Source organism: Humulus lupulus, chromosome 8 (genome assembly GCF_963169125.1).
Source record: "Humulus lupulus chromosome 8, drHumLupu1.1, whole genome shotgun sequence".
In the NCBI taxonomy this organism is placed as follows: domain Eukaryota; kingdom Viridiplantae; phylum Streptophyta; class Magnoliopsida; order Rosales; family Cannabaceae; genus Humulus; species Humulus lupulus.
In genome coordinates this window covers 112,038,840-112,066,293 of record NC_084800.1, presented here as the reverse complement: position 1 = coordinate 112,066,293, position 27,454 = coordinate 112,038,840, and the positions used below count along the sequence as shown (strand labels likewise).

The 27,454-nt window shown below is 38.4% G+C and overlaps 1 protein-coding gene across 2 annotated transcripts; it reads left to right on the top strand.

Annotated features, from left to right (window-relative positions):
* Positions 1–23,815: 23,815 nt before the first annotated feature.
* Positions 23,816–27,251, top strand: LOC133798322 (uncharacterized protein At2g39920). 2 transcript variants are annotated; one of them, XM_062236558.1, is made up of 6 exons: positions 23,816–23,972; positions 24,239–24,327; positions 24,509–24,658; positions 25,051–25,498; positions 25,821–26,021; positions 26,245–27,251. In XM_062236558.1, exons 3-6 carry the CDS (start codon positions 24,589–24,591, stop codon positions 26,453–26,455), a joined length of 930 nt encoding a protein of 309 aa, XP_062092542.1. In that variant the 5' UTR covers positions 23,816–23,972; positions 24,239–24,327; positions 24,509–24,588; the 3' UTR covers positions 26,456–27,251. The 2 variants fall into 2 exon arrangements, with proteins under 2 accessions (XP_062092542.1, XP_062092543.1); XM_062236559.1 differs by lacking the exon at positions 23,816–23,972 and adding an exon at positions 23,985–24,154.
* Positions 27,252–27,454: the final 203 nt, after the last annotated feature.

Here is a 27,454-nt window from a genome sequence, read left to right as displayed (position 1 = left end):
CAAAGAGTGCTTAACAATCTGTTTTGATCAAATAGATAAATTTGTTACACATTTTCAACCAGAAGAAGAAAATCCAAACAAGCTGAAGGAAAATAAAATAGACCTAAAAAATGCTAAAGAACACTCATAAGTTCAATAGAGATTTAAGGATCACAAATAGCTAATCAACTAATAATGGTACATACCTTTAGTTTGTAACTAGGAATTTGACCAAGTGCTTTAAGAATACAAGGAGTTGCAAGTTTCGCAATCCACCGAGCAGCTGCAACCATTCCACAATGTGCATAACCCAAAACTAAATCGGTAACCCCTCCCTCATGTACAACACTGTGATGGAATGGTACCACAACTTCTATTGCAGCTGTTAGAGTATCCTTGATACAATGAGTTCCTTGAATAAGCAAGAGAAAATATTCAGTATTGTGATCAAGAGAAGAGTCATTTAGCAAAATGACCTATTTTTTTGAAGTCATTTTGCACTCTAGCCTAGTTTTAATAATTTTTTGCAAAATGACCTTTGACACTCCAGACAGCTAGTTGAAATTTTTCAGACAACTGGCCAAAAAATTCAGACAGCTAGTCGAAATTTTTAGACAGCTGATCGAAATTTTAGATAGAGGTCATTTTACAAAAAAATTATCAAAATTAGGCTAGAGTGCAATATGACTTTAAAAATATGTCATTTTCACCAATTACTCTCAAGAGAATTGTAAAAGCTGGTTTCAAAATCTGCATTAAAAACAAGGAAGTTTAAATCACATTCAAATGTGCAGGATATGATTCTTTAGGAAGCATTTTAAAATGGTATATTGATAACTTGTGGTTTAGAAAATTTATGCTATATATATATACCCAAGTTTGGAGTAGTAATTATGTATAAATGGCATGATATGTAAGAGTATCTCTAATGTAGTGCCAAAAGTGTGGTGCAATGTTACATTTAGTACATCTTACAAAAAGTATGACTTCAATAGTGTTGCAAAAAGTGTGTCAAATTTGACATATGCTAAAAGTTGTACCAAATTTGGCACAAAATATAGCATGAGTCAAATCTGGCACATCAATAAATACTACTTTTTTATTTACCATATTGCCACTAATTATTATTATTTAGTAGTTGACAATTAATGACCAACTACATATCATTTTTTACTTTTTTTTAATGATAAACTTCTTCGAGTACATAATTTGGATTTAAAAAATAATAAAAAATTATTTTTTGTATGTTCTCAATAAATATTAAAAGAATTATTAATTTTTTTGTGTTAATTTGCATCTTGTGCATTTGAACACAATTGCAAATATAGCATTAATTCATTTTTTGTATTAAATTTGGCACAAAATTTACATCTTGCATTGGAGATGGTCTAATAAGATAATATATAAGAAACTTTGATTCTATTTCAAGCACGAATGATAAGCGAATCCACGTACTTTTCTTATATTTATCTTTTAGTAATTATCTTAACTTCTCACAATTGTTACTTTTTAAATGTGCAGGAACATGCCTTCCCTTCTACAATTTATAGAGTAAACAAATGCAACAGTCAATTTGTTGTAACAAAGGGAATGATTTTTTAGAAAAATGCCAACAAAGCGACAACCAGTTCAAGAGATCTAAGTTCATCAATTATTTTGGGTCCCTTCAGTTGCTGACTATCTTTCCCACCAAAGACATTCCCAACATGTAAATGACCTTGAATTGGAAAAGTGATCAAGAGTAGTTCCTATATATAACAAGTCTAGAACAGAGTAATAAAGCACACTACACAAACAAAAGAGCTAGAACAAAATAGCCAAGAGGACATACTCCATGTTTCTCACTTAGTTTTAATCATAATATGCTGCCTACATGATGACTTATAGTTCTCACCCTAACAAGTTCCATATGCATATTCGATTTACCTAAAATAATGCATTGAAATTTCTACCTCTAAAGGCTTCGCCAATTTCTTTTGCTTATTACTCACGAAATAAATAACAAGCTTCGATACAAGTGTATGTAGTTCCTTCTCATTCCAACTACAAGTAGCTTGGATAGGAAAGATGCGATGACACTACTTGCACCATGTTAAATACAATACTCTAGATGACACTATTTGCACCATGAAAAGCTTCTGAAAAACTATTGAAAAGTTGACTACGAATCTGATGCTCTTGAAGTTTTCGTTTGCTCATTCTCGTACAATTTGTTCAAATGTCAACAACAGGCAAGTACCCATTGGAGAATAACCCTCTAACCTCAACATTAAATAGTTTTTCACAAGTGTTGACTGTGTTTTTAGCCAACGACGTGAGAACGTCAAAAACGATAAACCTTCAAGAGAATTTAAACGACACAGACAGTTTTATCAAGAAAAGTAAATAACACACAAGATTTTTATAGTAGTTCAGCCCCGATCAGTCGGTAATAGCCTAATCCACTTAGAATTGTGATTATAGATCTGTACTCAAGATCAGATGGACTGAGCCAACTGAGTTTCTTCAGTACAGATTGTAAAAATACAAGAATCCTTTCAAATACCAGCACTTTCTCTCTCTAGAATACTCAGACCCAAATTTTCTCTCTCTAGAATACTCATACTCAAATTTTCCCAAAAGTCTAGAAAGAAGAAGCAGAAGCCCCTTTTCTAATCCCATAAGCCATATATTTATAGGCTTAGGATCATACATCTGATATCCCCTAGAATCAGGATATTTTATTATTTATATTATATGTAAATTACACAAAATATTCAAAATATAACAGATTCCTCAATTTGAGTGAGGAATGAGAGATTCCCGCGCGCCAAGACCGGTTCTTGTTGAAGCAGTTTCTGGGAATCTTGACTTAGTCCTCCTCTAGCTAATTGATCCACCTCACCTCCACTCTGGTCGATCATACACATGCTGGTCGGACATACACATGCTGGTAGGACATGCAAGTGCTGGTAGGACATGCAAACGCTAGTCGGACATGCAAGTGCTGGTCGGACATGTGCATGGTGGTAGGACATGCACTCCTCTCCTCTAGCATGCCATGTCTCTCCTCTAACATGGCACTCTCCTCTAGCCTGCCATTTCTTTATTTGGAAAACCATGCACTTGTTGGACATACGCATAAAGACCAAATTCTTGGGGTCTCCTCGGACCACACCCTTGGGGTCTCCTCAGACCACACCCTTGGGATCTCCTAGGATGTATTCTCCTTAGCTCTCCTAGGATGCACTCTCCTTAGCTCTCCTCGGACCACACCCTTGGGATCTCCTAGGATGCACTCTCCTTAGCTCTCCTAGGATGCACTCTCCTTAGCTCTCCTCGGACCACACCCTTGGGATCTCCTAGGATGCACTCTCCTTAGCTCTCCTAGGACTAAGGTCTGAACACACCCTCCTTGGGTTCTCCTCGGACCAAGGTGGTCTGACCGGACCTCTTGGGGCCTCTCAAGTAGTCCAAATTCTTCGTCAGTCTACCGGGTCACTTTATCACAACTCTGAGGAGTCAATGTATTTATTGACTATTAATATGTCTTTTACTGACCATGCACTGCCACTTGACACCTTTATTGCCACGCCATTGATCTCCAATTTTGGGGGATAACAACAAGCTTTTCATTAAAACAGAACAACATATATACCAGATGATAACCCTATATTAACATTTATACCAGATGAGAATAATCAATAATCTCAATTTTCACATACAAAAACACAAAACCAATAAATAGAAATAAAAACCCTAGTTTGAAAATTAACATTATAATGAAAAAGAAAGATGCTGGCAAAGACCATGAACCAACCACAAAGAAATATTTTGAAAACATATTATACACATTTTCATAAGCATATACAAAGATGGGAATTGAATAATAAGACTAAAAGGTATAACCATTAGGGGTTTGAGAGACTGATTTTATGAGAAAAATATTAAATATAGTACCTGTTCAGATCTAAGATGATGAAGGAGCGACAACTGGTGGCACCGATGATGACATGGTTTCTCTTCGGAGTTCCTTAACGACAACAACCAAAGCCTCAGGGTTGAGACCCAAATCACAGATAACAATGAGCACAGAGAGGGTATGACGATCAATCCATGTATCAAGTATATTGGACAAGAAAGAAAATGGAGAAAAATCACAAACCCTAATCCCAAACAAAATAAAAAAAAAAAAAAAAAGAGATTGAGAAGAAGAAGAAGAAGAAGAAATCATATGAGGGAGAGACCATCAAAGGGATTAGAGAAATAAGATAGTGGTGTAATTGAAGAAAGCTTGAAGAGAGCTACGGGAAGCCATTGAAGCTTAAGAAAGCTCAGATGTCATTGAGAGTGGGATCTTGTGTGGCTAAGGGAAGAATGAGAGAGCATAAATAAAAATACGTTTTAATTTTTTTTTAAAGTAAGAAAATCATGTTTTCAAAGTTTGGTAAATTTTAATTAAAATTTAAAAAAATTAAAAATGATATTAACTTACCGAACATGTTTTTTGGTTTTGTTATCAAATTTGTAATTATTTAATAAGAAAACTATTTAATTATTTCTAGGATCAATTACGTGTATATTTTGCTGAGTTTAAAATCACATAAATACATTTTTTAGCAAAATCACATAAATACTTTGTTAAAAAAATCACATAAACATATATTTTGGCCAAAAAAATAATATACCACTAGTGATTATTTTTAATCACTATACATATGTACTTTTAGTATTTTCAGTATAAATTTTTAAAAAATTTAAGATAATTTAAGATGTTGAAATCATAATTCAAACAACTTGTTGTATGCACATATAAGTTTTGAAATAAATACGCAAGCAATAGACTACTTGAATCGTGATTTCAATTTTAGAATTTTCTAAAAATTTGTACGATGTCTCATGTAACTACACTACATAAAGTCATGTAAAAAAAATACAATTACAACTTATTTATGTACCAAAAATACTAAACTACCTATGTAGTGATTACCCAATCATTTTACTGAATATAAATATGCACTCTTTATTAATCAAATAAAATTTTGGAATTTTTAAAAAAATACGTATATATAAAACTAATTAATCATTTATATGGTAAAGGAATAATTAACTCAAAACTACATAAACTAAATTTTTTTATTCAAAGTTATGGTTTCTTCTTCTCATCCAATGACAACTATTGATAATGGCAATGTGAGCTTCTATCTTCAACCAGAAATTGATCTAGCCAAATCTAAATTGTTGACCACGATTTTGGCCAACTGCGAGTAGACGCAAAAATGACAAGAACCTTGAATAGAAAGTAAATAACACCAATAGTTTTTATAGTGGTTCAGCCCCAATTTGTTGGTAATAGCCTAATCCACTTGGAGTTGTGATATATTTAGTATACACTTCAGATCAGATGAACCTAAGTCAACTGAGTTTCTCAAGTGTAAGTAAAAAGATACAATGTTTCTCTCTCTAAACTCTCAATAAATACTCCCAGAATGCCCAAAATGACGGTTCCCAAATCTCTAAAGTAGAGAATGCTCTTTAATCTCCCAAAATTCTCTCCCCTAAATGATGCCATGAGCCATTTATTTATAGGCTCATGAACCGTACATCAGAAATATCCTATTTTCCAGGTTGGTTGTTTCAACCAACTTTAATTAATAAAATATAAATAAATTCAAATTACAACAATAGCTATTATTCTTGTATATCTAAGATATTCCCGCGGAAGTTGCGAATGATTCGGGTTGAAGTTGTTACTGAGGCTTTACTGAAGAGTCACTAGATAGTAACTTCTGAGACTAATCCGTCGGCCAACCAAATCCACCCCCGAATTTACTGGTCGACCAAGACAATTCACCAGTTGACCAAACCATACTGCTGGTCGGCATGGGCAAGCACCGTCCGGCATGGGAAAACACACCACTGGTCGACATAGGCGAGCACACTGGTCGGTATAAGCAAGACCATTGGTCAGCATAGGCAAGCACACTGGTTGGCCTGACAAAGCACACCTCTTCAAATCACCCATGACTATTAATGTGTCATTTATTGACCATGCCCTGCCACTTGTTCATCCAATTGCCACGTCATTGAACAAAATTTTTGGGGATAACATTTGCCCCCCAAGTTTATTATATGATTTTCTCATATGATAAACTTTTCCTACTCTCTGTAAGGATCCACAGTAAATTTAACAATTATTGTTTCCCAAAATTCTAAAACTGACCTTTGGTCTTCTCCCGCCTTTTATAAATAATTTAATTTCTAAATCATGAAAATGGCAGTTACTCGTTTCCAATCATGGGAGAGAGAATACCAAGAGCCTTCAGGGTGGAAGGGAGTCTCCCTTTCTCTTCTTTAAATAGACTCACTACTACCCAATATTCCATAAGCAGAACATTTGTTCATTTCTCTTGGTCGAATCCTCTACATACTCCCAAGGTGTTTCAACTTCTCCAACTAACTTCAAGCTTTCTCAAGGAATCAAACCTTCTCCAATACATTTGGGTAAGTTTCTCCTTCTTCATCTTTATATTTAAGCTTTGTAAACTTACAAATCTACACAAAACTTGCTTAGAACACACCATGTCGAAACCCCCATTTTGAAACATACTCTTGGATTTTTTTTTCATGATGAATCTTGGTAGGATAAAGACTTTGTGGCTGATATAGTGTAGTTTAGGCTTTGGGTTAGTCAATTTTTCTTTCAATTTCATGAAATTTTGCAAGAAAAATGATTTCCCACTACACATTTTAACTTGGTTTAAGAAGAGCATGAGATATTTCCTTAAGATTTTTTGAACTCTTAGAATTCCACTTTTTGATCTTGTTTGCATAGTTCAAAATCAAGAAAATATGTTTATGCATCATGCCCCTTACCCTTTATCCCATCAAACCCGTAGCCTTGACCATTTCTAGCCGATCGGACTACTCAGATGCATGCCCTTGCTCCTCGGACACCACTCCTCGGGCATACCATCCTCTCGGACGCACCAGCCTAGCATCTCCTCGGATGCACTAGCCTGGCAGCTTCTCGGATGCACGACCCAATAGCTCCTCGAACGCATCAGCCTAGCAGCTCCTCGGATGCACCAGCCTGGCAACTCCTCAGATGCACGGCCCAGCAACTCCTCAGACGCACCAGCCCAGCAGCTCCTCGGATGCACCAGCTCAGCAGCTCCTCAGATGCACCAGCCTGGCAGCTCCTCAAATGCACGACCCAGCAGCTCCTCAAATGCACCAGCCCAGTAGCTCCTTGGACGCACCTCGAGCCACTCGGACACGCAACTCCTCCAGACGCTCAAGCTCACGGCACAGCCACTCGGACATGCACCCCAGCCACTCGGGGCATTACACTGCCCCTCAAACACATGCCCGAACCACTTGGACACCCCAACTTAGGCCTTATTCCTCCGAACACCATTCGACACTCAAAACATCTTGTGCGAATCTCTTAGAATTCCTATTATTTCCCAAAAGAATAAATGTCCTCATCTGGGGAAAAATTATCTTTCCTCTCAAAGAAATTTTTTTCACTGGGCACTGCAGACATATATATATATTTGTTTTTGTTTTTCATTCACTCTATGTTTGGTTTACTCACCTCCCCTTATCTTTTGTAGATGAATCGCTTCGACTATAGGGGAGGTGACGACTAAACAGACTCTGATTCCTCAGCTCCCACTTCAAGAGACACTTTTTCGAGTAGTGATTCTTCTTCTAAATCTCCCAGCAAACAAACTCTTGAAGACAGTCTCCGTCGTCTCAAGAAAATCCTTCCGCGGTCAGCTTTGTATTTTCTTCATGAAGATCAGTTCCTTAAGTAGCAACATCAACACCAACACCAACCGATGAGGGTGAAGAAGTCTAATCGACTCCCTCAAGAACAAGATCCTCAGGTTGCTCGTAGAGCAACACAAAGGTGATAGAATGAGTACCCTGTGTGGGAGAAAATTTATTAGGAGAAGTCGAGACTGAAGCTTCTTCAAAACCCCCTTGCCAAGCTTGAAAAAATGGAAAACCTAGGGGACAGGTTACCCAAACATTTGCCACAGAAATCCAACAAATTGCTACACGTAAGCTAAGGAACAAAGAAAATAGTGGGCATTCCTGGTTTGTAGATAAACCCTCTAAGCTACATTCCAAAATGTTTGATAAGCATATCGAGCCTTTGGGTATCGAAGGAGTGAATGTGCTATGTCCACGCCCTAACCAAAGAACCAACAATCCTGGTGGAGCCTACTGTGCCTGGTCTTAGTATCATATATATGCAGGAGCCACAATCCCCTTGCATCCTTTCTTCAGATCAATAGCGGATTACTTCAATGTGTCTCCCTTCTAGATTGCTCCAAATGGCGTACAAGCCTTGTCTGCTCTCTACATTCTCTACCACTTCCAGGGCTGGAACCCGCCTATTTCTCATGAGGTACATTATTTGTTCGATTTTAGGACTAACCCCAGCCACAAGAATACATGTTTTTTCCACCTCTTTCATAGGCAAAAAAGGGTTAACTACCTTCATGGTATAGCCCATAAATCGAATCCCAGGAAGTATTACACAGAATACTTCCTAACTACAGACATTAAAGCCAACAACCTAGCTTTTACACATGCCGACCCTTTTGATCAACCTCTCCCAACCAGGGAAATGTATGCTCAAGCAGAAGAACTTGCCAACATGCCTCTAAACGAAAAGGACGTTGAACAGTTAGTCTCCTTGGAAAATCTCCGACTGGTGGGATTGTTACTGAATCAAGATATTGTTGCGGGTAGTACAACTAATGAAATAGACACAACTGATCAGTCCAACGCTGAAACCAAAGTAGTGACCAACCAGTTTTACCCTGTTCCATCCCCTCATCCATGCCGACCATGTGGTCCCATTATTAGAGAACCTCCTTGTGAAAATCCTCACCGACCCGCCTTCCCTGTCAGGCCTGGCAAAGGCAAAAGTATCGAACTCAATAGAGAGGACAACTCATCGTCGGAGGACAAAGATGAGTTTTTTAACGAAATGATGAACTCAGGTTTTGATGACAGTAACTATAACTGGATTTTGTGATGAATCTATTGAATTTTATTTTTCACCTATATCTATTTATTGTTTCTACTAACCCATCTTTTGCTTCAATTTTATGCAGATCCGACCATGTTCAAGCAATTCAACACCCCCTCTGCCCAAAAGAGGAAAACTGGTGAAGGCAGCAACTCAACTCCTCCAAGCAAGGTTATAAAGACTACACCACCTAGCCAGGGAAAAACATCAGACCAGTCAGTCATTCTCACACACCTGGCTCCTTCGTCAATTCCCCTTTCTACTACTCTGCAGACTACTCGGTCAACTTGCTTAAGTGAGCCTCTTCGCATCGTTGGTGAATATGACAAAGAGTTACTAGACCATACCCTTCACCATTCAACTACAACTCAGACTTTCGAGACTCTACTCCGTCAAAGCGTTGAAATTGTCCTTCACAAAGGCCTTGCTCAGATCATGAGTATAAGCATCTTATCAAAAATATTTACTTTATTATTTATCACTCGTATCTTAATATTTCCCTATTATCTATTGTAGGGGCTTATCATTGTTAGTCATGCCCAATGCAGAGTAGTAGACTATAAAGAGTTGATTAAGGTCTTGAATGATCAGCTAGTGGAATCTCAAACGAAGATTGAAAACCTAACCAAGTCTGAAAAAGACCTTCAAGACAAGACTGAGCAGGCAGAGAAAACAATTGTTGACTGGGATAGAACCTTGAAGGAGTTGAATGATGAGAACAACAAGCACATCTAAACCATTAAGACATTAGCCGACCAACATGAGAAGAATATTCAAGAGATTAAAGAGTTGAAACAGGACAAGGAAACTGAACTGGATCATTGTGAAGAAATATGCTTCAACTGCTTCTACTAGATTTGGAAGTTAAACAAGCCTCTCAACCTCGACTTTCTCTCAGAAGAGGCAAGAGCGGAAGAGCTTGCCAAATGTGAAGCCAAGGCCACCGAGGAGGCAGCTAATCCAGCTGGTGTTGTGCCTGCTTCTCTTGCTCTATCGTTCCAACCAAAGGAGGTTCCAGACGCTGATGATGGTGTTAACCAACCAGAAACTAGTTTACCTGACTAGTAAACATGATTTAACCGACCAGAAGGCTTCCCACCCGACCAGCAGACACTTTGTATATGGCCAAAAATTTACTTATTTTGCTTATACTTTTGTTGAGACAATTACTACTCAGTAGATTTTATATTTTGCTCGTACGGGCCGAGCTGCTTGGCACTTTACTTTTCATTTCTTAAAACTTCCCAAGTCTTTTGTGAATAGTAAAGTCTCTTTGATTTATGCCATGAAATTTTTCGCATGAGTACTTAGTTTTCTAACTTAGAAATTACAGACATTTTATAAGTCCCTGCTAAGTATACTTTCTCACACACTTATTGCTCTAACATTTTATGAGCTTAATGTTTTATTTCACACGAATATTTGCTTGTAACTAGGTGGTATTTTAAAAGATGCCAAGTTACTTAAGCTTTGATAAACAAGTTAGCTTAATGACCCTTTTTTGAATTCAAAAACTTACAAGTCAGCCTAAAAACAAATATCTTAATTCGTGCTCTCATTGCATGTGTTGAATTAATTACCAGTATACCCCATGTGCCCCCCAAGTGATCGAGGACTGTAAGATCCTTGGTCACTTGCTACTTGACCGGATCTGTTCGAGCAATTACTACTCGTGAAGCACATTGAATATAAAGAAAATATCCAAGCAGTTGAACATTGTTTGAATATACTGAGCAGTTGAACACTGCCCGATTTTTTCGATCAGTTAAACATTGTTCGAAAAATTAACACATATGCATATTTGTAGCAAGAATCAACCATGCTACGCATAGTCTCTTTTATTACTCATCAACTTGAAAAAGGACAAAACGTGTCTAGTAATGAGTCTCAAACAAACAAAAATTGTTTAAAAACAAATGACTGGTCAGCAAATAACCAGATCATAAACATACTTAAATAACAAGTGAATCACTTGAATATAAGCTACCACTATGCAAGTGATATTTATTGATAATATTTCCTAAGGTGCTCACCATTCCAGTAGTTTCTGATCAGTTCACCATTCAGCCTAGAAAGTTTGTAAGTGCATGGTGGCAAGACTTGCCCAATATGATATGGTCCTTCCCAATTTGGTCCTAGCACTCCAGCTCCTAAGTCTTTGATGAGCACTCTTCTGAGAGCCAAATCTCCAACCTGGAACTTTCGATCTTTAACTCTGGAATTGAAATAACGGGCCACCTTTTGTTGATGAGCAGCAACCCTTATGCTTGCCTTTTCTCGCCTTTCCTCAATAAAATCCAAAGATTCAGCCAGTAATTGATTGTTTTTGTCCTGGTTGTAAGTGCTTCTTCGATGGGACGAGGGGTTGATCTCGACTGGTATCATAGCTTCATAACCATATGCCAAGGAAAAAGGAGTATGGCCAGTTGTTGTCCGAGCAGTGGTTCTATACGACCAAAGAACTTCTGGTAATTTTTCCGCCCAACATCCTTTAGCTTGCTCGAGCCACTTCTTTAGGGTGTCTTTCAATGTTTTGTTTACCGCCTCTACCTACCCATTCTCCTATGGATGGGCCACCGAGGAGAAGCTCTTTGTGATGCCATGCCTAGCATAGAAATCAGTAAATAGGTCACTATCAAACTGTGTACCATTATCAGACACTATCTTTTTTGGCAAGCCATAGCGACATATGATATTTTTCACCACAAAATCTAACACTTTCTTTGATGTGATTGTGGTGGTTCAGCTTTGGTCCACTTAGTGAAATAATCCACAACAACTAGAACAAATTGCACTCATTTTTTTCCTTTAGGTAGCCTTCCGATCAGATCAATTCCCCATACTGCAAAGGGCCAGGGACTTTGCATTTGTTTTAAAATATTTGGAGGTGCTTTGGGTATCTTAGAAAATCTCTGACACTTATCGCATTTCTTCACATAGTCCATGGAGTCCTCGTTCATTGTAGGCCAGAAAAATCATTGTCGTAAAATCTTTTTAGAGAGACTTTGCCCCCCATCGTGATCTCCACAAAATCCCTCGTGTACTTCGGCTAACAGGCTCTTCGACTGGTCAGGCACCACACACTTGAGTAGCAGCATTGAGTACCCTCTTCTATATAACACCCCCTCCATCATGACATACCAAGTAGCCTGTCTCATCATCCTCTTGGCATCATTGTGGTTATCGGGTAAGGTCCCTTGCTCGAGATACTTGATGATGGGTGTCATCCAAGTATCAATTACAGTAATTGGCATTGCTTCCTGCTCGGTAATACTTGGGTTTGCTAAGTATTCAACTGGTACTATGTTCAGAGTATCAGCATCCTTCGCACTGGCTAATTCTGCCAAGGCGTCTGCATTGGAGTTCTGTCTCGCAACACCAACTTGATCATGTACTCTTCAAACTATGCTAACAAGTCTTTAGATTTATTTAAGTATGCCACCATACACAAACCTCTCGCCTGATATTCTCCCAAAATTTGGTAAACCACCAACTGAGAATCACTATTAACTTCGATTGATCGGGCGTGTACATCTCTGGCCAATCGCAATCCTGCTATCAGGGCTTCATATTCTGCCTCATTGCGCGCAATGAATTTGATGTTGCTCTAGTGTGATTAATATAAGTTTGGCCCCCGCATGATGTTCATTTGAAGATCCGTCCACATAAAGTTGTCAGGTAGGAAAAACTTTCCTCTGGCCAACTACATTTTCTGTCTCATCGGGAATATTAGGAATTCCCGTGCATTCAGCAATGAAGTCCGCTAGCGCTTGTCCTTTGATGGATGATCGAGGTTGATACTTGATCTCAAATTGGCCCAATTCGATAGCCCATTTAAGTAGACGACCAGAGGATTCTGGTTTTTGTAAGACTTGGCGTAAGGGCTGATCGGTAAGCACCTTTATAGGATGTGCCTGGAAGTATGGTCGTAATTTATGAGATGCAAGCACTAATAAGTATGCTAGCTTCTTGATCATAGGGTACCTTGACTCTGCTCCTAGCAACCGTTTGCTGATGTAGTAGACTAGATGTTGCACCTTATCTTCCTCTTGTATTAGAGCAGCATTGACAACATGTTCTGTGACTGCCAAATAAATGAAAATTTCCTCTCCATCAATGGGCTTTGATAAAACTGGAGGTTGAGCCAAATGTCTTTTTACGGCTTGGAATGCTTGCTCGCATTCTTCTGTCCAGTCAAACTTCTTGCTTCCTCTTAGTAGGTTAAAAAACAAGACACACTTGTCCGTTGATTTGGAAACAAACCGACTTAGGGCAGCAATCCGCCTAGTCAAACTCTGTACATCTTTGGTTCTGGTTGGAGACTTCATTTCCATGAGTGCCTTAATCTCGCGAATTAACTATAAATCCCAGAAACTTTCTAGAACTTACTCCAAACGATCATTTGACGGGGTGCAGCTTCATGCGGTACTTTCTAAGTATTGCAAAGCACTCCCCCAGATCTCATACATGCCCCTCAGCTTCCTTTGATTTGACTAGCATGTCATCGGCGTACACCTCCATGTTTTTGCTGATTAAGTCACGGAACAGGCCATTCACTAAACGCTTGTAGGTGGCCCCTGCGTTCTTTAAGCCGAATGGCATAACCTTATAATAATATAATCCTACGTCTGTTCGGAAGCTAGTATGCTCCTCATCGAGAGGGTACCTACTTATATGATTATACCCTGAGTAAGCGTCCATGAAGGATAAAGTTTCATGAACAGAAGTTGCGTTAACCAACTGGTCTATCTTCGGCAAGGTAAAATAGTCCTTGGGACATGCATTATTCAGATCAGTGAAGTCCACGCAGGTCCTCCACTTCCCATTGGACTTGGGCACTAATAATGGGTTAGAAACCGAGGTGGGGTAATAAGCTTCCCTTATGAATCCGTTTTCCTTCAGTCGCTCGACTTCTTCTTTCAGAGCTTTCGCTCGTTCCTTGTCAAGCAACCTTCTCTTCTACTGCACTGCTGGATAGTTTTCATCCACATTGAGCACGTGGCTGATCACAGTTGGTGAGATACCCACCATATCCTTGTGAGACCAGGCGAAGACATCTTGATTTCTTCGCAAAAATTCTACCAGCTTTGCTCTCACCTCCATCTTTAACTTCTTCCTAACTTTGACCACTCTGGTCGATTCGCTTCCATCTATCAGGGCTTCCTCTAAGTCCTCCATAGGTCCTACTTCACTCTCCAAATCCCCAAAGTGAGGATCAATATCCACTCCCTCGTTTTGGGCAACACCCTATTTGGTGACTTCATCACCGGATGGGGCTTGTTACTTATTAATACCAGAAGTACTTTCCTGGTTGATAACCTTTAAAGCTTTCTCTTGGTCGGCTAAGTTTACAATGCTATACTGGTCAACGTCCATCTCATGTACTACTTCTTCTCTCTCCCCACACATAATCATATTCTCATTGGCACCTTTCCGTGCCTTAACCACCAAACCATTATAACATTCCCTAGCTTCTCTTTCATCTCCCCGGACATAGCCTATGTAACGTCTTGGTTACCCCAGGACAGTTACTATGAATGGTGAACTGAAAATTTGACCCACTACCTGAGTCCTTTGGTTAAAAACGTGATCTAAGTGTTATTATCAGGTTAAGGTGAAAAATCAGTAAAAAGGAAAGGATATGCTTTATTTAATGCTTAAAATTGTTCATGGGCTCATAAAAGATTTACAAGTTATTTACAACTCAAAATGGTCATTACAGTTTCAAAATTTCAAACCCGCCGACCTAAGCGGCAAAAATAGGGTAAACCCCCTAGTTCCTCTGAGAACTCCTTGCCCGTGGTGGTCAAGCGACCGCATATGTACACATCACCACCTAAGCTCTCCACTCAAGGTTGGGTGAGCTTTTCTTTCCCTTTACCTGCACCACATAGCACCCATGAGCCAAGGCCCAACAAGAGAACACAATAAAGCATGAAATAATATCAACAATGATCATAATAATCATTCAGGACTATCAGTCCAAAACAGATAGGTGACAATAGAAAAAGTCACAAAAGTGGGTACAGCTCCCTCTAGCCATGTGACGATAGGGTCACCAGGGCTTAACTGATAAGTGATCATTTCGTAAGTTTGACCAGGATAGGTGTATGGTGAATAGTCACCAACATTACCTTCCTCATGACCATAGAGTCATAACCCTGGAACATCGTTCCCTAGCCATGTGACAACAGTCACCTGGGCCTTATGCCCTGGCTCTGAGTACTAGCCTTAGACTAGCCAAGCGCTTATAAGTTCATTGACCTTAGGGTCGGTCCAGCATTAATGCCATAGAGCCATTCAATGCTGATATCGATTAGATCTAATCTTCATTTGGCTTGACGTTCACGACGCTATGCCATTTCTGACTCTTAGGTCAGTGTCCTTGACTAGTCAGTGCCATATACAGATAAACACTATTTGCTAGCATTCAATATACAATCCGTGTCCACATTTATCAATCAACATGCCTCAATACAAACACGCATGTCACATATACTCAGGGTGCAGTTTTCTTACCTCTGGTTCGAGTGAAAATTAATATAAGAACGACCCTTGAGAACGATCAATCTATTAATTCCTTGACGGTCACCTGGTCATAACCAAAATATAGGATTCATCAATGAAAATAAGAAACAAAGGTTCCCAAACCAAAACCTAGCCTCCGAGACATCGAATCCTACTAAACCGGGTAGTAGGATCGATCCCGAGGCCTAAGGCTTGAATCCCCAAGCTAAAAACTCATTTCTGGCCAAAATACCCTTATGGACCACGGCCCGCCCCCCAGACAGAGGCGGCCCTTCCCTGCCAAGCATTGTGGGCCGCGGCTCACCATAGCCATGCCGCGGCTCATTACGCAAAACAGCAAAGAACCAGAATTTCTCCCTTGTGTTCTCCTTGAAACCAACCCTTCAAACCAATTCCAAACATCAACCTAACACCCAATTCAACCCCTAAATTTCATCTACAACTCACCCTCATCAAAACCTAAGTTAAACACCAACCTAGCTTCCATTAATTCCAACCATCCATAAGGAAATTACAAGCTGAAAACTTAAAGCCAAAACAGAGTAAAACCAGAAAGCAATGGCTGAAACTCACCTCAAACTTGAGATTAAACCCCTTTCAATGAATGAACCAACCCTATGAACTCAACTCCTTGATTTCCTAGCTTGATTCCTCACTTTGAGCTCAAAAACTCCAAAGGAAGACAAAGAGAAGGTGATGTACGGGAAGGAGAATTCTTTGTTCTGTTTTGTTCTGTTTTCTACAGCCAACTAAAGCCTCATATAAATCCAAACCAAATGACCTAAATATCCCTAGGTCATTTAAGGTTTCTAAAGTCATCCCAAGGGTAAAATCAGTATTTTCCCCCTATCTCGTTAATCATAATTAACGCTCTCCAATTCCCGCTAATCTCGATAATCTCAAACACTAATAATTCATATCTTGTTACCTTATAATTCTCGGTAACGCTCTAATCATTAAAATCACCCCAAGACTCACCCCGAGCCCCGAGCTTAAGCCTGTTATGACCAAACCGATAAATTGTATTTAAAGATCGTCTCATGCCGAATAACTCGAAGCAATTCACATTATAATGTGGCCTCACAATATATCATTGAAATGCAAACAAATATACAATTATGCCCTCAACGGGCCAAATTACCAAAATACCTCTGTAAACAAATGTGGACCCACATGCATACATTTAACATCATATTATAATATAATTCTCATAAACATACAATAATTCATTTAATGGCATAATTAAACAGTTATGACCCTCTCGGCCTACTAATCCAGCCATTAAACCATATTAGGGATTCCGGAGCATTACAGCCTAGGCCTGCACTGGTCGGGAATTTCATGGAAAGGTGCCATATAGACACTGCCGCATGTAAGGTCGTGAGTAATGGTCGACCAATCACCACATTGTAAGTCGACGAACAATCTACTATCAAAAACTCCGTCATGACCATCTTGTGCCTAGGGGCGTCTCCTGCTGTAACTGGCAATTTGATTGTTTCGGCCGGGGACAATCCTTCTCCAGTAAATCTGTAAATAACTTGAGAGCATGGCTTCAAGTCATTGATGGACAATTTCATCTTTTCAAAAGATGACTTGTAAATAATGTCCACAAAACTTCCCGTGTCAACTAGGCATCTCTTCACTTTCATGTTTGCAATTTGGACTGTAATGACGAGTGGATCATTATGAGGATACCTCACATGTCTAGCATCATCCTCCGTAAAAGTAAGAGACTCACTTTCATACCGTGGATTTTTTGGAGGTCGCTCCTCTACAGTCATGACCTCTGATGTTGATGTTGCATCCAACTCATGTCGAAGTGTCTGGGCATATCTTTCCCTTACCTTATTACTATCCCCAGCCAAGTGTGGACCTCCACATATAGTGTCTAAAGTGAAGTCCACAAGCTCGGGTTGCAAGGGTGGAGACCGTTGTCGTTTGAACCCAGGATTGTTGTTGCTCCCTTCTCCTTGGGTTTTCTCTGCTTGATACTTTTTCAACTTTCCCGACCGGAGAAGAAACTCTATCTCGTCCTTGAGATGATTGCATTCATTTGTGTCGTGACTATAGTCTCCATGGAAACAAAAAAATTTATTCATGTCTCTTTTACTTATCTCCTTCCTAATGGGTGGGGGTTTCCGGTAGGGAACCTCTTGATGACTTGCAAGATATATTTCTGCCCGGCTGGCTAAAAGAGTGGTGTAATTGGTGAACCGTGGTTCATACTTGGTTGGCTTATCGTTTGGACCCAACTTAGCCTTCTTTTCTTCATGGCGGTCAGACCCGTTATTCCCACGTTTCTTTCCACCATTTTGATTATTTCCACCATTCTTAGGAGGGTCAATTGATCCACCTGGATTGTTTATGCCTTTTTCCTCTTTCTCGATTGCGTCATCTAATTTCATATACTTATCTGCTCGGTCAAGAAATTGTGGCAGTGTTGAAATTGGATTTCGATGTATACTATCCCATAAAGGGGTTCGATAAGTTATTCCAGAAGATATGGCAACCATCTTCCCCTCATCTCCGACAGCAGTTGCTCGGTTGGCTTCTCTCATGAACCTCTATATATGGTTCTTTAGAGACTCATCCTTTCCCCGTTTGATGTCTGCCAAGTGGTTGGTATAAACTGGTGGATTCCGAGCAGCGCTGAACTGTCTACAAAACTCTTTCCTGAAAGTTTCCCAAGAGGTAATGGAATTTGTCTTGAATTTCCAATACAATTCCTGGGCAGTATCGGATAATGTAGTAGGGAAAACTCTGCAATGATAATCGTCACCTACCCCGAGAAGCTCCATTTGGTCTTCAAATTTCCCAACATGTCTTATGGGATCTGCCCTTTTTGTATATACTGGCAACACCGATGCTTTATACTTTGCCGGTGGCTAGGCTGCTCTGATCTGGACACAAAACGGACTGCCACTCCTGTGGTCTATCGCATCCATACTGGAAGGTCTTTTTGACAAACCTTGAACTACAGCCGTTAGCGTGTCAAGTTGGGCTTGGAAGGCTAGGGCAACCGACGGGGTCTCAAGGTCTTGACCTCCTGGTCATGCATTTCTATCTAGTGCACTGTCATCAAGTATTTCTACTTGACTGGAAGGGCGGTTCAGATCTTTCCCTTCGACCAGGACGGTCCTTCTCTTGTCGCCGATAACATCCCTTAAATCCTTCTGGGAAGTGTGTCCTCCTAACCGATCAAACACTGTGCTATTAGAATTTTCAGAAGGTTTACTGCGCGGGACTTGCTCTCTCCCACTACGCTGCTGGCCCACATGTAGTGGAGGCTTTTTGGTATGTCCCGGGCAGTATTTTCCTCCTTGTGGGTCGTTGCCTTCTTTATCTTTTGACTGATTAGTGTGATGACTATTTGCCTCATCATGACCACATCCATCTTCAAACTGCGAAGTTTTCTTATCTCGAGGAGTCCTGGTCTGATCATGCCTGGGTGGAGTCTTCTTACTACCCAACCGGTGACTCCCTGACCTAGAAGTTTCTGATCGATGGCTCCTGGAGGGGGTTCTAGAGTTCTCCCTATGTGTCGAGGCAGTTCCGGAGCGGACCCCATCATCCTCCCGACTAGGGGGGTTACTCCTACTTCTGTCCGGTCCTCGAGAATTGGCTTTGCCAGCGATCCTCCGACAAGCATTATTATTCCTTGCTTTCTGGGTGGTTGCTCCTCGTGCTGCGGTCTGGGCACTGGCCTGGGTCAGCTAAGTGGCCGCTTCTAGAGCAAGTCCAGCCTCACGATGTCGTCGATCGGCCTCCTCCTATCGTCGCCTAATCTCTTCACTCCTAGCATCCATCTCCTATTTTTGCTACTCGAATGCAGCTTTTTGCCTGGCCATTTCCTCAGCAAAAGACTCCTGCCGAGCATTGAATTGCATCATCTCCTCTTGGAAAGCGCCTATTGCTTCCTGGAGTTGTCTCCTCGAGAAAGATCCTGGGCTCAGTCTCACGGTTCTGAGGTCCAAGACCTTATGCTCTAGCAGGCTCTTTTGATGTACCTGGCTTTTTGGAGGCCATACTGGTATTCTTGGGGGCCATATTGGTAGGATAGCAGTGTATTTCTTTTATTCAGGCTCTCAATGAAAGCACCAAAAATGTTGACCACGATTTTGGCCAACTGCGAGTAGACGCAAAAATGACAAGAACCTTGAATAGAAAGTAAATAACACCAATAGTTTTCATAGTGGTTCAGCCCCAATTAGTTGGTAATAGCCTAATCCACTTGGAGTTGTGATATATTTAGTCTACACTTCAGATCATATGAACATGAGTCAACTGAGTTTCTCAAGTGTAAGTAAAAAGATACAATGTTTCTCTCTCTAAACTCTCAGTTTATACTCCCAGAATGCCCCAAATGACGGTTCCCAAATCTCTAAAGTAGAGAATGCTCTTTAATCCCCCAAAATCCCCTCCCCTAAATGATTCCATGAGCCATTTATTTATAGGCTCATGGACCGTACATCAGAAATATCCCGTTTTCCGGGTTGGTTGTTTCAACAAACTTTAATTAATAAAATATAAATGAATTCAAATTACAACAACATAGCTATTATTCTGGTATATCTATGATATTCCCGCAGTAGTTGCGAATGATTCGGGTTGAAGCTGTTACTGATGCTTTATTGAAGAGTCACTAGACAGTAACTTCTGAGACTGATCCGTCGACCAACCAAATCCATCCCCGAAGTTACTAGTCGGCATGGGCAAGCACTGGTCAGCATGGGCAAACACACCACTAGTCGACATAGGCGAGCACACTGGTCGGTATAAGCAAGACCACTGGTCGGCATAGGCAAGCACACTAGTCGGCCTGACAAAGCACACCTCTTCAAATGACCCATGAGAATTAATGTGTCATTTATTGACCATGCCCTGCCACTTGTCCATACGATTACCACGTCATTGAACAAAATTTTTGGGGATAACATAAATAATGAAAGCAACCAAAATCAGATTGAAATAAAATAAACCCAGCAAAATCTGAGATCGAAAACCAAACTAAAATCAACCTGTGCAACTATTTTCATGAACCAGCCATTCCGATCCCGACGACCTCTACAAGTAATTGTGACCTCTACAACCCACCCTAGTCCATTTGATTATGTTACCAATCTTAGTCACGACGCTATCTCTTATCATTGAGTCTTCGCCACTAGTCTCCGTCGACGACATCCCAACCCACTCCACCTCCAGAGCTCTGTCTCCCTCTTAGCTTCGCTGTCACCAACCACAAGATAATCTACTACTACCATTACTACTCATTTATTGAAAATACCTTCGATTATTTTTAATATCTAAGTTTGTAGTTTTTCTTTACTTTTGAGTCTTTAAATATTGTTTCACTAAAAAATATTCATATATATATATATATATATATTGTGTGTGTGCATGTAAATGTCACTGTTACTACTTGGAGTATATTACAAAATTAAATCTTTTTGGATGTCAAATTTGATATGGGCTCTCCAAAGCAAGAGAGATAAATACAATATGAGGACAATTCTTTATATATTCTATAACATTGGAGTAAGTAATTCTTATAAGATAGTGATTTGGGCTCAGAAGTGAGCTGGTTTGTTACATTTTCTAGGCACAAATTTTAAAGAGTGATCATGGCATAATCACTAGCAATATCTAGTTATCTACGAACAAAGTTGCCTACTTCATTTTGACAGTCTCACACAATTAGATTGATCGAATAATAGAGCTCATATACCGTATATAGACAAACTGAATAGCAACATAGACTTCAACATAAGGATAAAGGCTTGAAAATATATTTAGAAGCTTTCACGTCTTAGTGCCCAAATTTTGTCATATAAAAATATGACCAATCATAGCATATATAACTAACATAATATCATATAGAAATAGAAATTAATTATATATCCTCATCATTTTTACACTATTATATATATGTATATTTATATATATGTTGATACTAAGTAGTAGAGTGGTGATGGTTATCTGTATAGTCTAAAAAATTATTCTTTTTTTGCTCCCAAATTCCCAGCATTGTAATAGTTTTGATCCTTTGTCAAATGACGCTTTTTGTTTTGATTATTCTTATGTATATATTGTCAAATTTATAAATGAGTTTTTTTAAGTTGTTTTAGGTTGCATGGAGTTGCATTGGACTTGCATTTGAGATTGCATAGGACTGCATAAGGATAAAATTAACATATAAGTTTTTAAGTTGTCATGAGTTGCATTGGGTTGTTTAGGTTAGACAAGATTGCATCGAGGTTGCATTTAAGGTTGTTTGGGGTTGCATTCAGTTGAATGGACTTGTATTTGAAATTGTAGCGGGTTGCTTGCATATGAGGTTGTAGTGGCTTTCATGAGGATGAAATTATCATATGAGTTTTTTAAAGTTGTTTTTGGTTGCATGGCGTTGCATTGGGCTTGTGTTTGAGGTTGCATTTGGTTGCACGGGGTTGTATCTAAGGTTGCAGTGGGTTCCATTGAGCTTGAATTTGAGATTGCAGTGGGTTGCATAAAGATGCAATTTGCAATTAATTTTTAAAAATTTGATATAGGTTGCATGGAGTTGCATTTGAGGTCGTAATGGGTTGCATAATGATGAAATTAGCATATGTATTTTTTAAGTTGTCATGAGTTGCATTGAGTTGCATGTGGTTGCATATGAGCTTTTAAATTGGGAATAGTGGGTTATATAGGGTTGCAGTGTGGTTGCATGGGCTTGTTGAAATGTATGCAACCTCTTCAACAAATGTTGCAACCACTATTGAAAAATTTGCAACCTCTTTTGCAACATCTGCAAAACCTATGAAACTTGAGGTGCAACGTCTGCAACATTTGAAACATCAGGTGCAATCTCTTTGGAAATTTGTAAATGGGGTTGCATTGACTTGCATTTAAGGTTGCATTTGAGTTGCATTAGGTTTGCATGAGCTTGCATGTGTTGCAATGTGGTTCTTCAGGTTACATGAGATTGTAGTAGGTTGCATAAGAATGAAATTATAATGTAGCTTTTATGTTACCATGTGTTGCATAGGGTTGTAGTGGGTTGCATAAGCTTATATTTAAGATTGCAGTGAGTTTCATTGGGCTTGCATTTAAGGTTGTAGTGAGTTGCATTTGGGTTACTCTAGATTGCATTTGAAATTGCATTGGGCTGCATTTAAGATTGTAGTGGGTTGCATTTGAAATTGCATTGAGTTGCATGTGTTGCTTTATAGGTTGTATGAGGTTGCAATGGGTAACATTTGAGTTTGTAGTGTGTTGCACTGTATTACATGATCCCTTACATTGGAGATTGCAATGGGTTGCTTTAGGTTGCAATGGATTACATTGGGCTTGCATCTGAGGTTAGAGTGAATTGCATGAGTAACACAATGATAAAATTTGCAAATGAGTTTTTTTAAATTGCTTTAGCTAGCATTTGAGGTTGTAGTGAATTGCATAAGAATGAAATTTGCAAATTAGCCACTGCAAAAAAAAATGCAAATTACTTTTTAAAGTTTCTACGATACCAAATGAATAATTATCTGTAATTATCACATTTTTATTATTATTCTAACACCTAATTTCATGACAATATTGAGATGTTACAACTAATTAATACTCATGTCTTATAAAAGTATGAACCATAAATAATATATGTATCTCTTTCGTTATATAAAACTAATTCATACGTTGAATACTTATTAAGATGTGAACTTTGTGGACTTTATTATAATTGTCATTAGGAATTTGAGAGATTTTAAAGTTATCCAATTCATTACAATACAAATTCTTCTTTTTTGCTTTGTTTAATTATTATTTTTGGTTAGGTAATTATTTGGTACCATGTGTTTACAATAGTGCTAATTTAGTACACTGTATTTTGAAATCGTACATATTTGGTACCTTATATATTGAAATCGTACATATTTTGTACCCTAAACTCAAATCTAATTAATAAAATTTTGCTAATTTAATCAAATTGTTATCAGTTATATAAGTTCCAAATTCAAATTTAATTACTTAATTACATATAACTGATGACAATTTGATCGTATTGATAAAATTTTATTTATCAAATTTGTTTATAAGGGTACTATAAATTTAAAATAGAATGTATTATATAAATATTATTGAAGAAAAAATATATAAATATTATTAAAAAAAAGATAGCAAAAAGGATATTTTGCAAAAACAAAAAGTTAATAGTATTATTATTAAGATAAAAACAACCACTCAAATCTGATAAGACTTATCTTTTAAGTGTAATTAAGTTTAGTATAACAACACGCTACAGGCACGGTCATGGTAACTACAAAGGAAGCTTCCTCACGAGAAGGACAAGGAGAGAGTCAGCGAAATAATGGTGAAAGGCCAATTCCTGAGAGCTCTTCTTAAATGATCTATTATTCTTTCTTGTTCCAGTAAAACTCCCATCCTTAGATGTTTCTATCAGGTACTCTCTCCCATTAACTCTGCTTCTAGCCCAGTCATCATCAATCTCTGAATATTGATTGCATTAATGGTTTTATAATTATAGCTAGACCAAATACGTATTTGGTTAGAGTCGATCAAGCATAATTTTCTGTGATTTGCATGAAACCGGTTGATCAGATATAGTGAGATTCTGATTATTAGGTCAGAATCAACGAAGAACAGTTTTATGTTATTTGCTTCAAATTGGTTCATCGCATGACTAAAAAATTCTAAATTTTGGTGTAGTTAATTGGTTGAGCCCTTATGGAGGTGGGTTTTTATTGGGTGGTGAAGGTTATGGTGGTGGTTCTAATAATAAGTACATGCACAACAAGGTACGGGCTTATGAAGTTTCTGGATTATTAGAAATGAAAAATAATTAGAAACTCTTCTTTGTTCAAGTGCTTAACCATGATTGTTTAAAGGGGAGTCCTAATTTTATTGAGATATTATCTTTGCACTCATTCTAAGACTCACTTAGTTCAGTATGAAAGAGTTAAGTCTTTTTATTAGCAGTTGACCCGTATAAGAGCCCGAAGGAATTTGGAGTACTGTTCCAGAAATTTTAGTTGTTGAATGCTGGCTAGATTATCGCCATGTCTGCTTATGGTCACCAAATGGAGAGGGAGTACTCTGCACAGAGTCTCTCTGGCAATGGAGGTTCTGGTATGTAATCCTATCTTGTTATCAATCTCTCCTTACTTCCCTACAATAAATTTACAGATGTTGTGGATTTTGAGCAGTGTGCATATATACATAGGAGGTTCCAATTAAAGTTGTTTTGACAAACTTCTTGAGAGCTGTGATTGTGAATGTACTCAAAACAGATAGTTATGCTCTAGATTTCGGGTTAACTGATAATGATTAGTATAGAGCTGTAAGCTATTTGACGTCTTTGTCATAATCGGAACTTGAAATAGTTGGAGATCATTTGGTTACATATACTATAACACTTTTGCTGGAGAGAGATAGATGCCTATTCTCTTTACGTGTCTGCCGCATGATCCATTCAGAAATTAACATGTTACTTTTTATCTCATACCTTTTTTCTTGGACAGATGGGGACAGCCATTACATGATGGAAACAGGGTTCTACATGACATCAGTTGCTGCGACGATTTTCATTGGGGCGATTGTAACTGTTGGAGTTTTAATGATTACTTTACTGATTACACTAACAGTAATGCTGCAGTCTTGTCAAAGTAGAAATGCAGGAGTTATTGAGAATGAAAAATTGAGTTACGACTATAATACCTGCAAGAGTCTTGGTCTCCATGCAGAGCTCAACAACTTGGAAGCAAGTCAATTTCCTACAATATGCAAGGTTCTTGCTGTTCAATATATTGAAGAAGGCCAATATGCTAGAGATTTAAACTCTACCGTTGTGGTGGTAGAGAATCATTTTAAAACAGTTAACCCGCCAGATGATGGCCTAGATGTGGTTTTGATGGACATAGATGACATTTTTTCTTCAAACCCTCAATATGATAATTTATTACTTCAAGGGTAATTTCCTTATAAACCTTTAATATCATATATGGGCTATGTTTCTCCAGTTTCTTATAATTATTATTAGTATTTAAGTACTGTTATATATGATTGGTTATGTTGACACACTGTGTTAGCATGTTTTAAGTCTTTTTTAACTGTTGAGTTTGTGTAACCAATCTGGACTTCGTATTTAGACTACTTACGATAAATCAAGAACTTTAACAGTTTTTTACTATTATCAACTTTTAAGGTCTAAAAAGCTCTTATTCGGGTTTTCCTATGTTGATTTTAGAGTTCTAATGTATAAATTGATCATAAAGAGCTCTGCTTGGTACAGATATGACCAATATGGATGTAGTAATTGTATTGGAGATGCAAAGCATCTGAAGCTCCAGTCTGTTCTTAGAATATTCACGAAACTCCATGCTAGAGGCTGGCCTTTAATTTTGTTATCAAGAAAGCCTGAGAGACGAAGGAATACCACCATAAATCACCTTCTTTCTGCAGGATACAGAGATTGGTCTCTACTGATAATGAGGTACTTATGCTTTGTTCATTCTCTTCTAGAATTGTCTATATGAAGTTTATGTGCTGATTTTCCCTTAAAGTAAAGAGTATGTTAATTAGTATATATATTGTTCCTCTAGTTTGTCATGTCACTAAATTCATCTCACTTTGGAGTTGAAAATTCTTGGAAATTGCTTTTTATATATGATGTGATGAACTGATAGCATAGTTGGCTAAGTCAAGCACTCTTGCAGATCAGAAGAAGAATTGCATGTAGATAATTATGAATACTTCGCCAGAAGGAGGATAGCATTGCAGAAGGAAGGTTTCCGCATAGCAGGCATTATAAGCAGCCGCTATGATGCTTTAACAGGTCCAAATTGTGGGAAGCTCGTTTTTAAGCTTCCAAACCCAATTTATTGCATTTTTGAGGATCGAAACGTAAACATGGATACAGCAATTTAGATCACATTCGATGCTATTAGAACATGCTTACTACCAGGAGATACTATCAAAGTGATAAAGATTTCAACATTGAAATCATAATATATGTTGAGTTAGAGCACAGACTGAACTTTTTGTCTTGCAGCTTGAGGGGTGGCTAGTCCTTGAAATTGCATCTTGTGACTGATTCCTTCGGTTGAGCGTTCTTTGGACGTTGATCAAATCTATCTCAGGTCACTCTGTGATTGTGTGATTTCTAGTTCCACTGGAGTTGAACTTAAGCATGTACATATAGTTTTTTTTTTACTCCTCGACAGAATGAAGATAAATTCATCATTATTTATTTATTCTTAATAAGAGTAAGTGGGCACTATTGGCAAACTTAGTTTAGTCACACACTGATACGCCACACCCTGTTGTATAATATGTTGATCCTCGTTATTGTTACTCTATATATTGTAAAGATTTCTTGGGATTCCGTTTGGTACAATTAAATGAATTCTAAGAAAACAAGAACAGCTTGGGACTGAGATAAACCAAATAACGAGGAAGAATGATCTGACATTTCAAGGACTAAGTTGTGTAGCAGAAAGGAGAGAAACTGGTGAGTTGAAAGATATCCAGTTTGTCAGTTGATACAAGTTTCAATGGTAGATTACCAAGCAGGAGCTTCCGGGCTTTGCCAATTAGCATGTAAGATTTTCCATTTTTGTTCGTGTTATCTCTGTATTTTTTCAATTGTATTCCGTCATACCTTAAACCAGTCCTATTGCTAAATTTTTATGATTTTTTTTATTTATTTTCATTATCAAGGCTATATAGCACGCTTAGCGCGGTCTGCATGGAATTTAAGTTTATTGCCACATCAGGAAGAGCTTTTTATTTTTTTCCTTTAATTGTTGGCTGAAACATCAATTAAGCAGCCAAAGAAACTGTCACGAAATGCTTAACCAGAATTTTCTAGTGTTAACCAGATTTTCAGACCTATTCATTATGATATGGATTCCTTCACTAAACTCA

Coding starts and splice junctions, on each gene's coding strand:
- LOC133798322 (XM_062236558.1), top strand. CDS start 24,589: ATGTCTGCTTATGGTCACCAAATGGAGAGGGAGTACTCTGCACAGAGT. Junction 25,499..25,820: donor GATAATTTATTACTTCAAGG/GTAATTTCCTTA, acceptor TGCTTGGTACAG/ATATGACCAATATGGATGTA. Junction 26,022..26,244: donor TGGTCTCTACTGATAATGAG/GTACTTATGCTT, acceptor GCACTCTTGCAG/ATCAGAAGAAGAATTGCATG.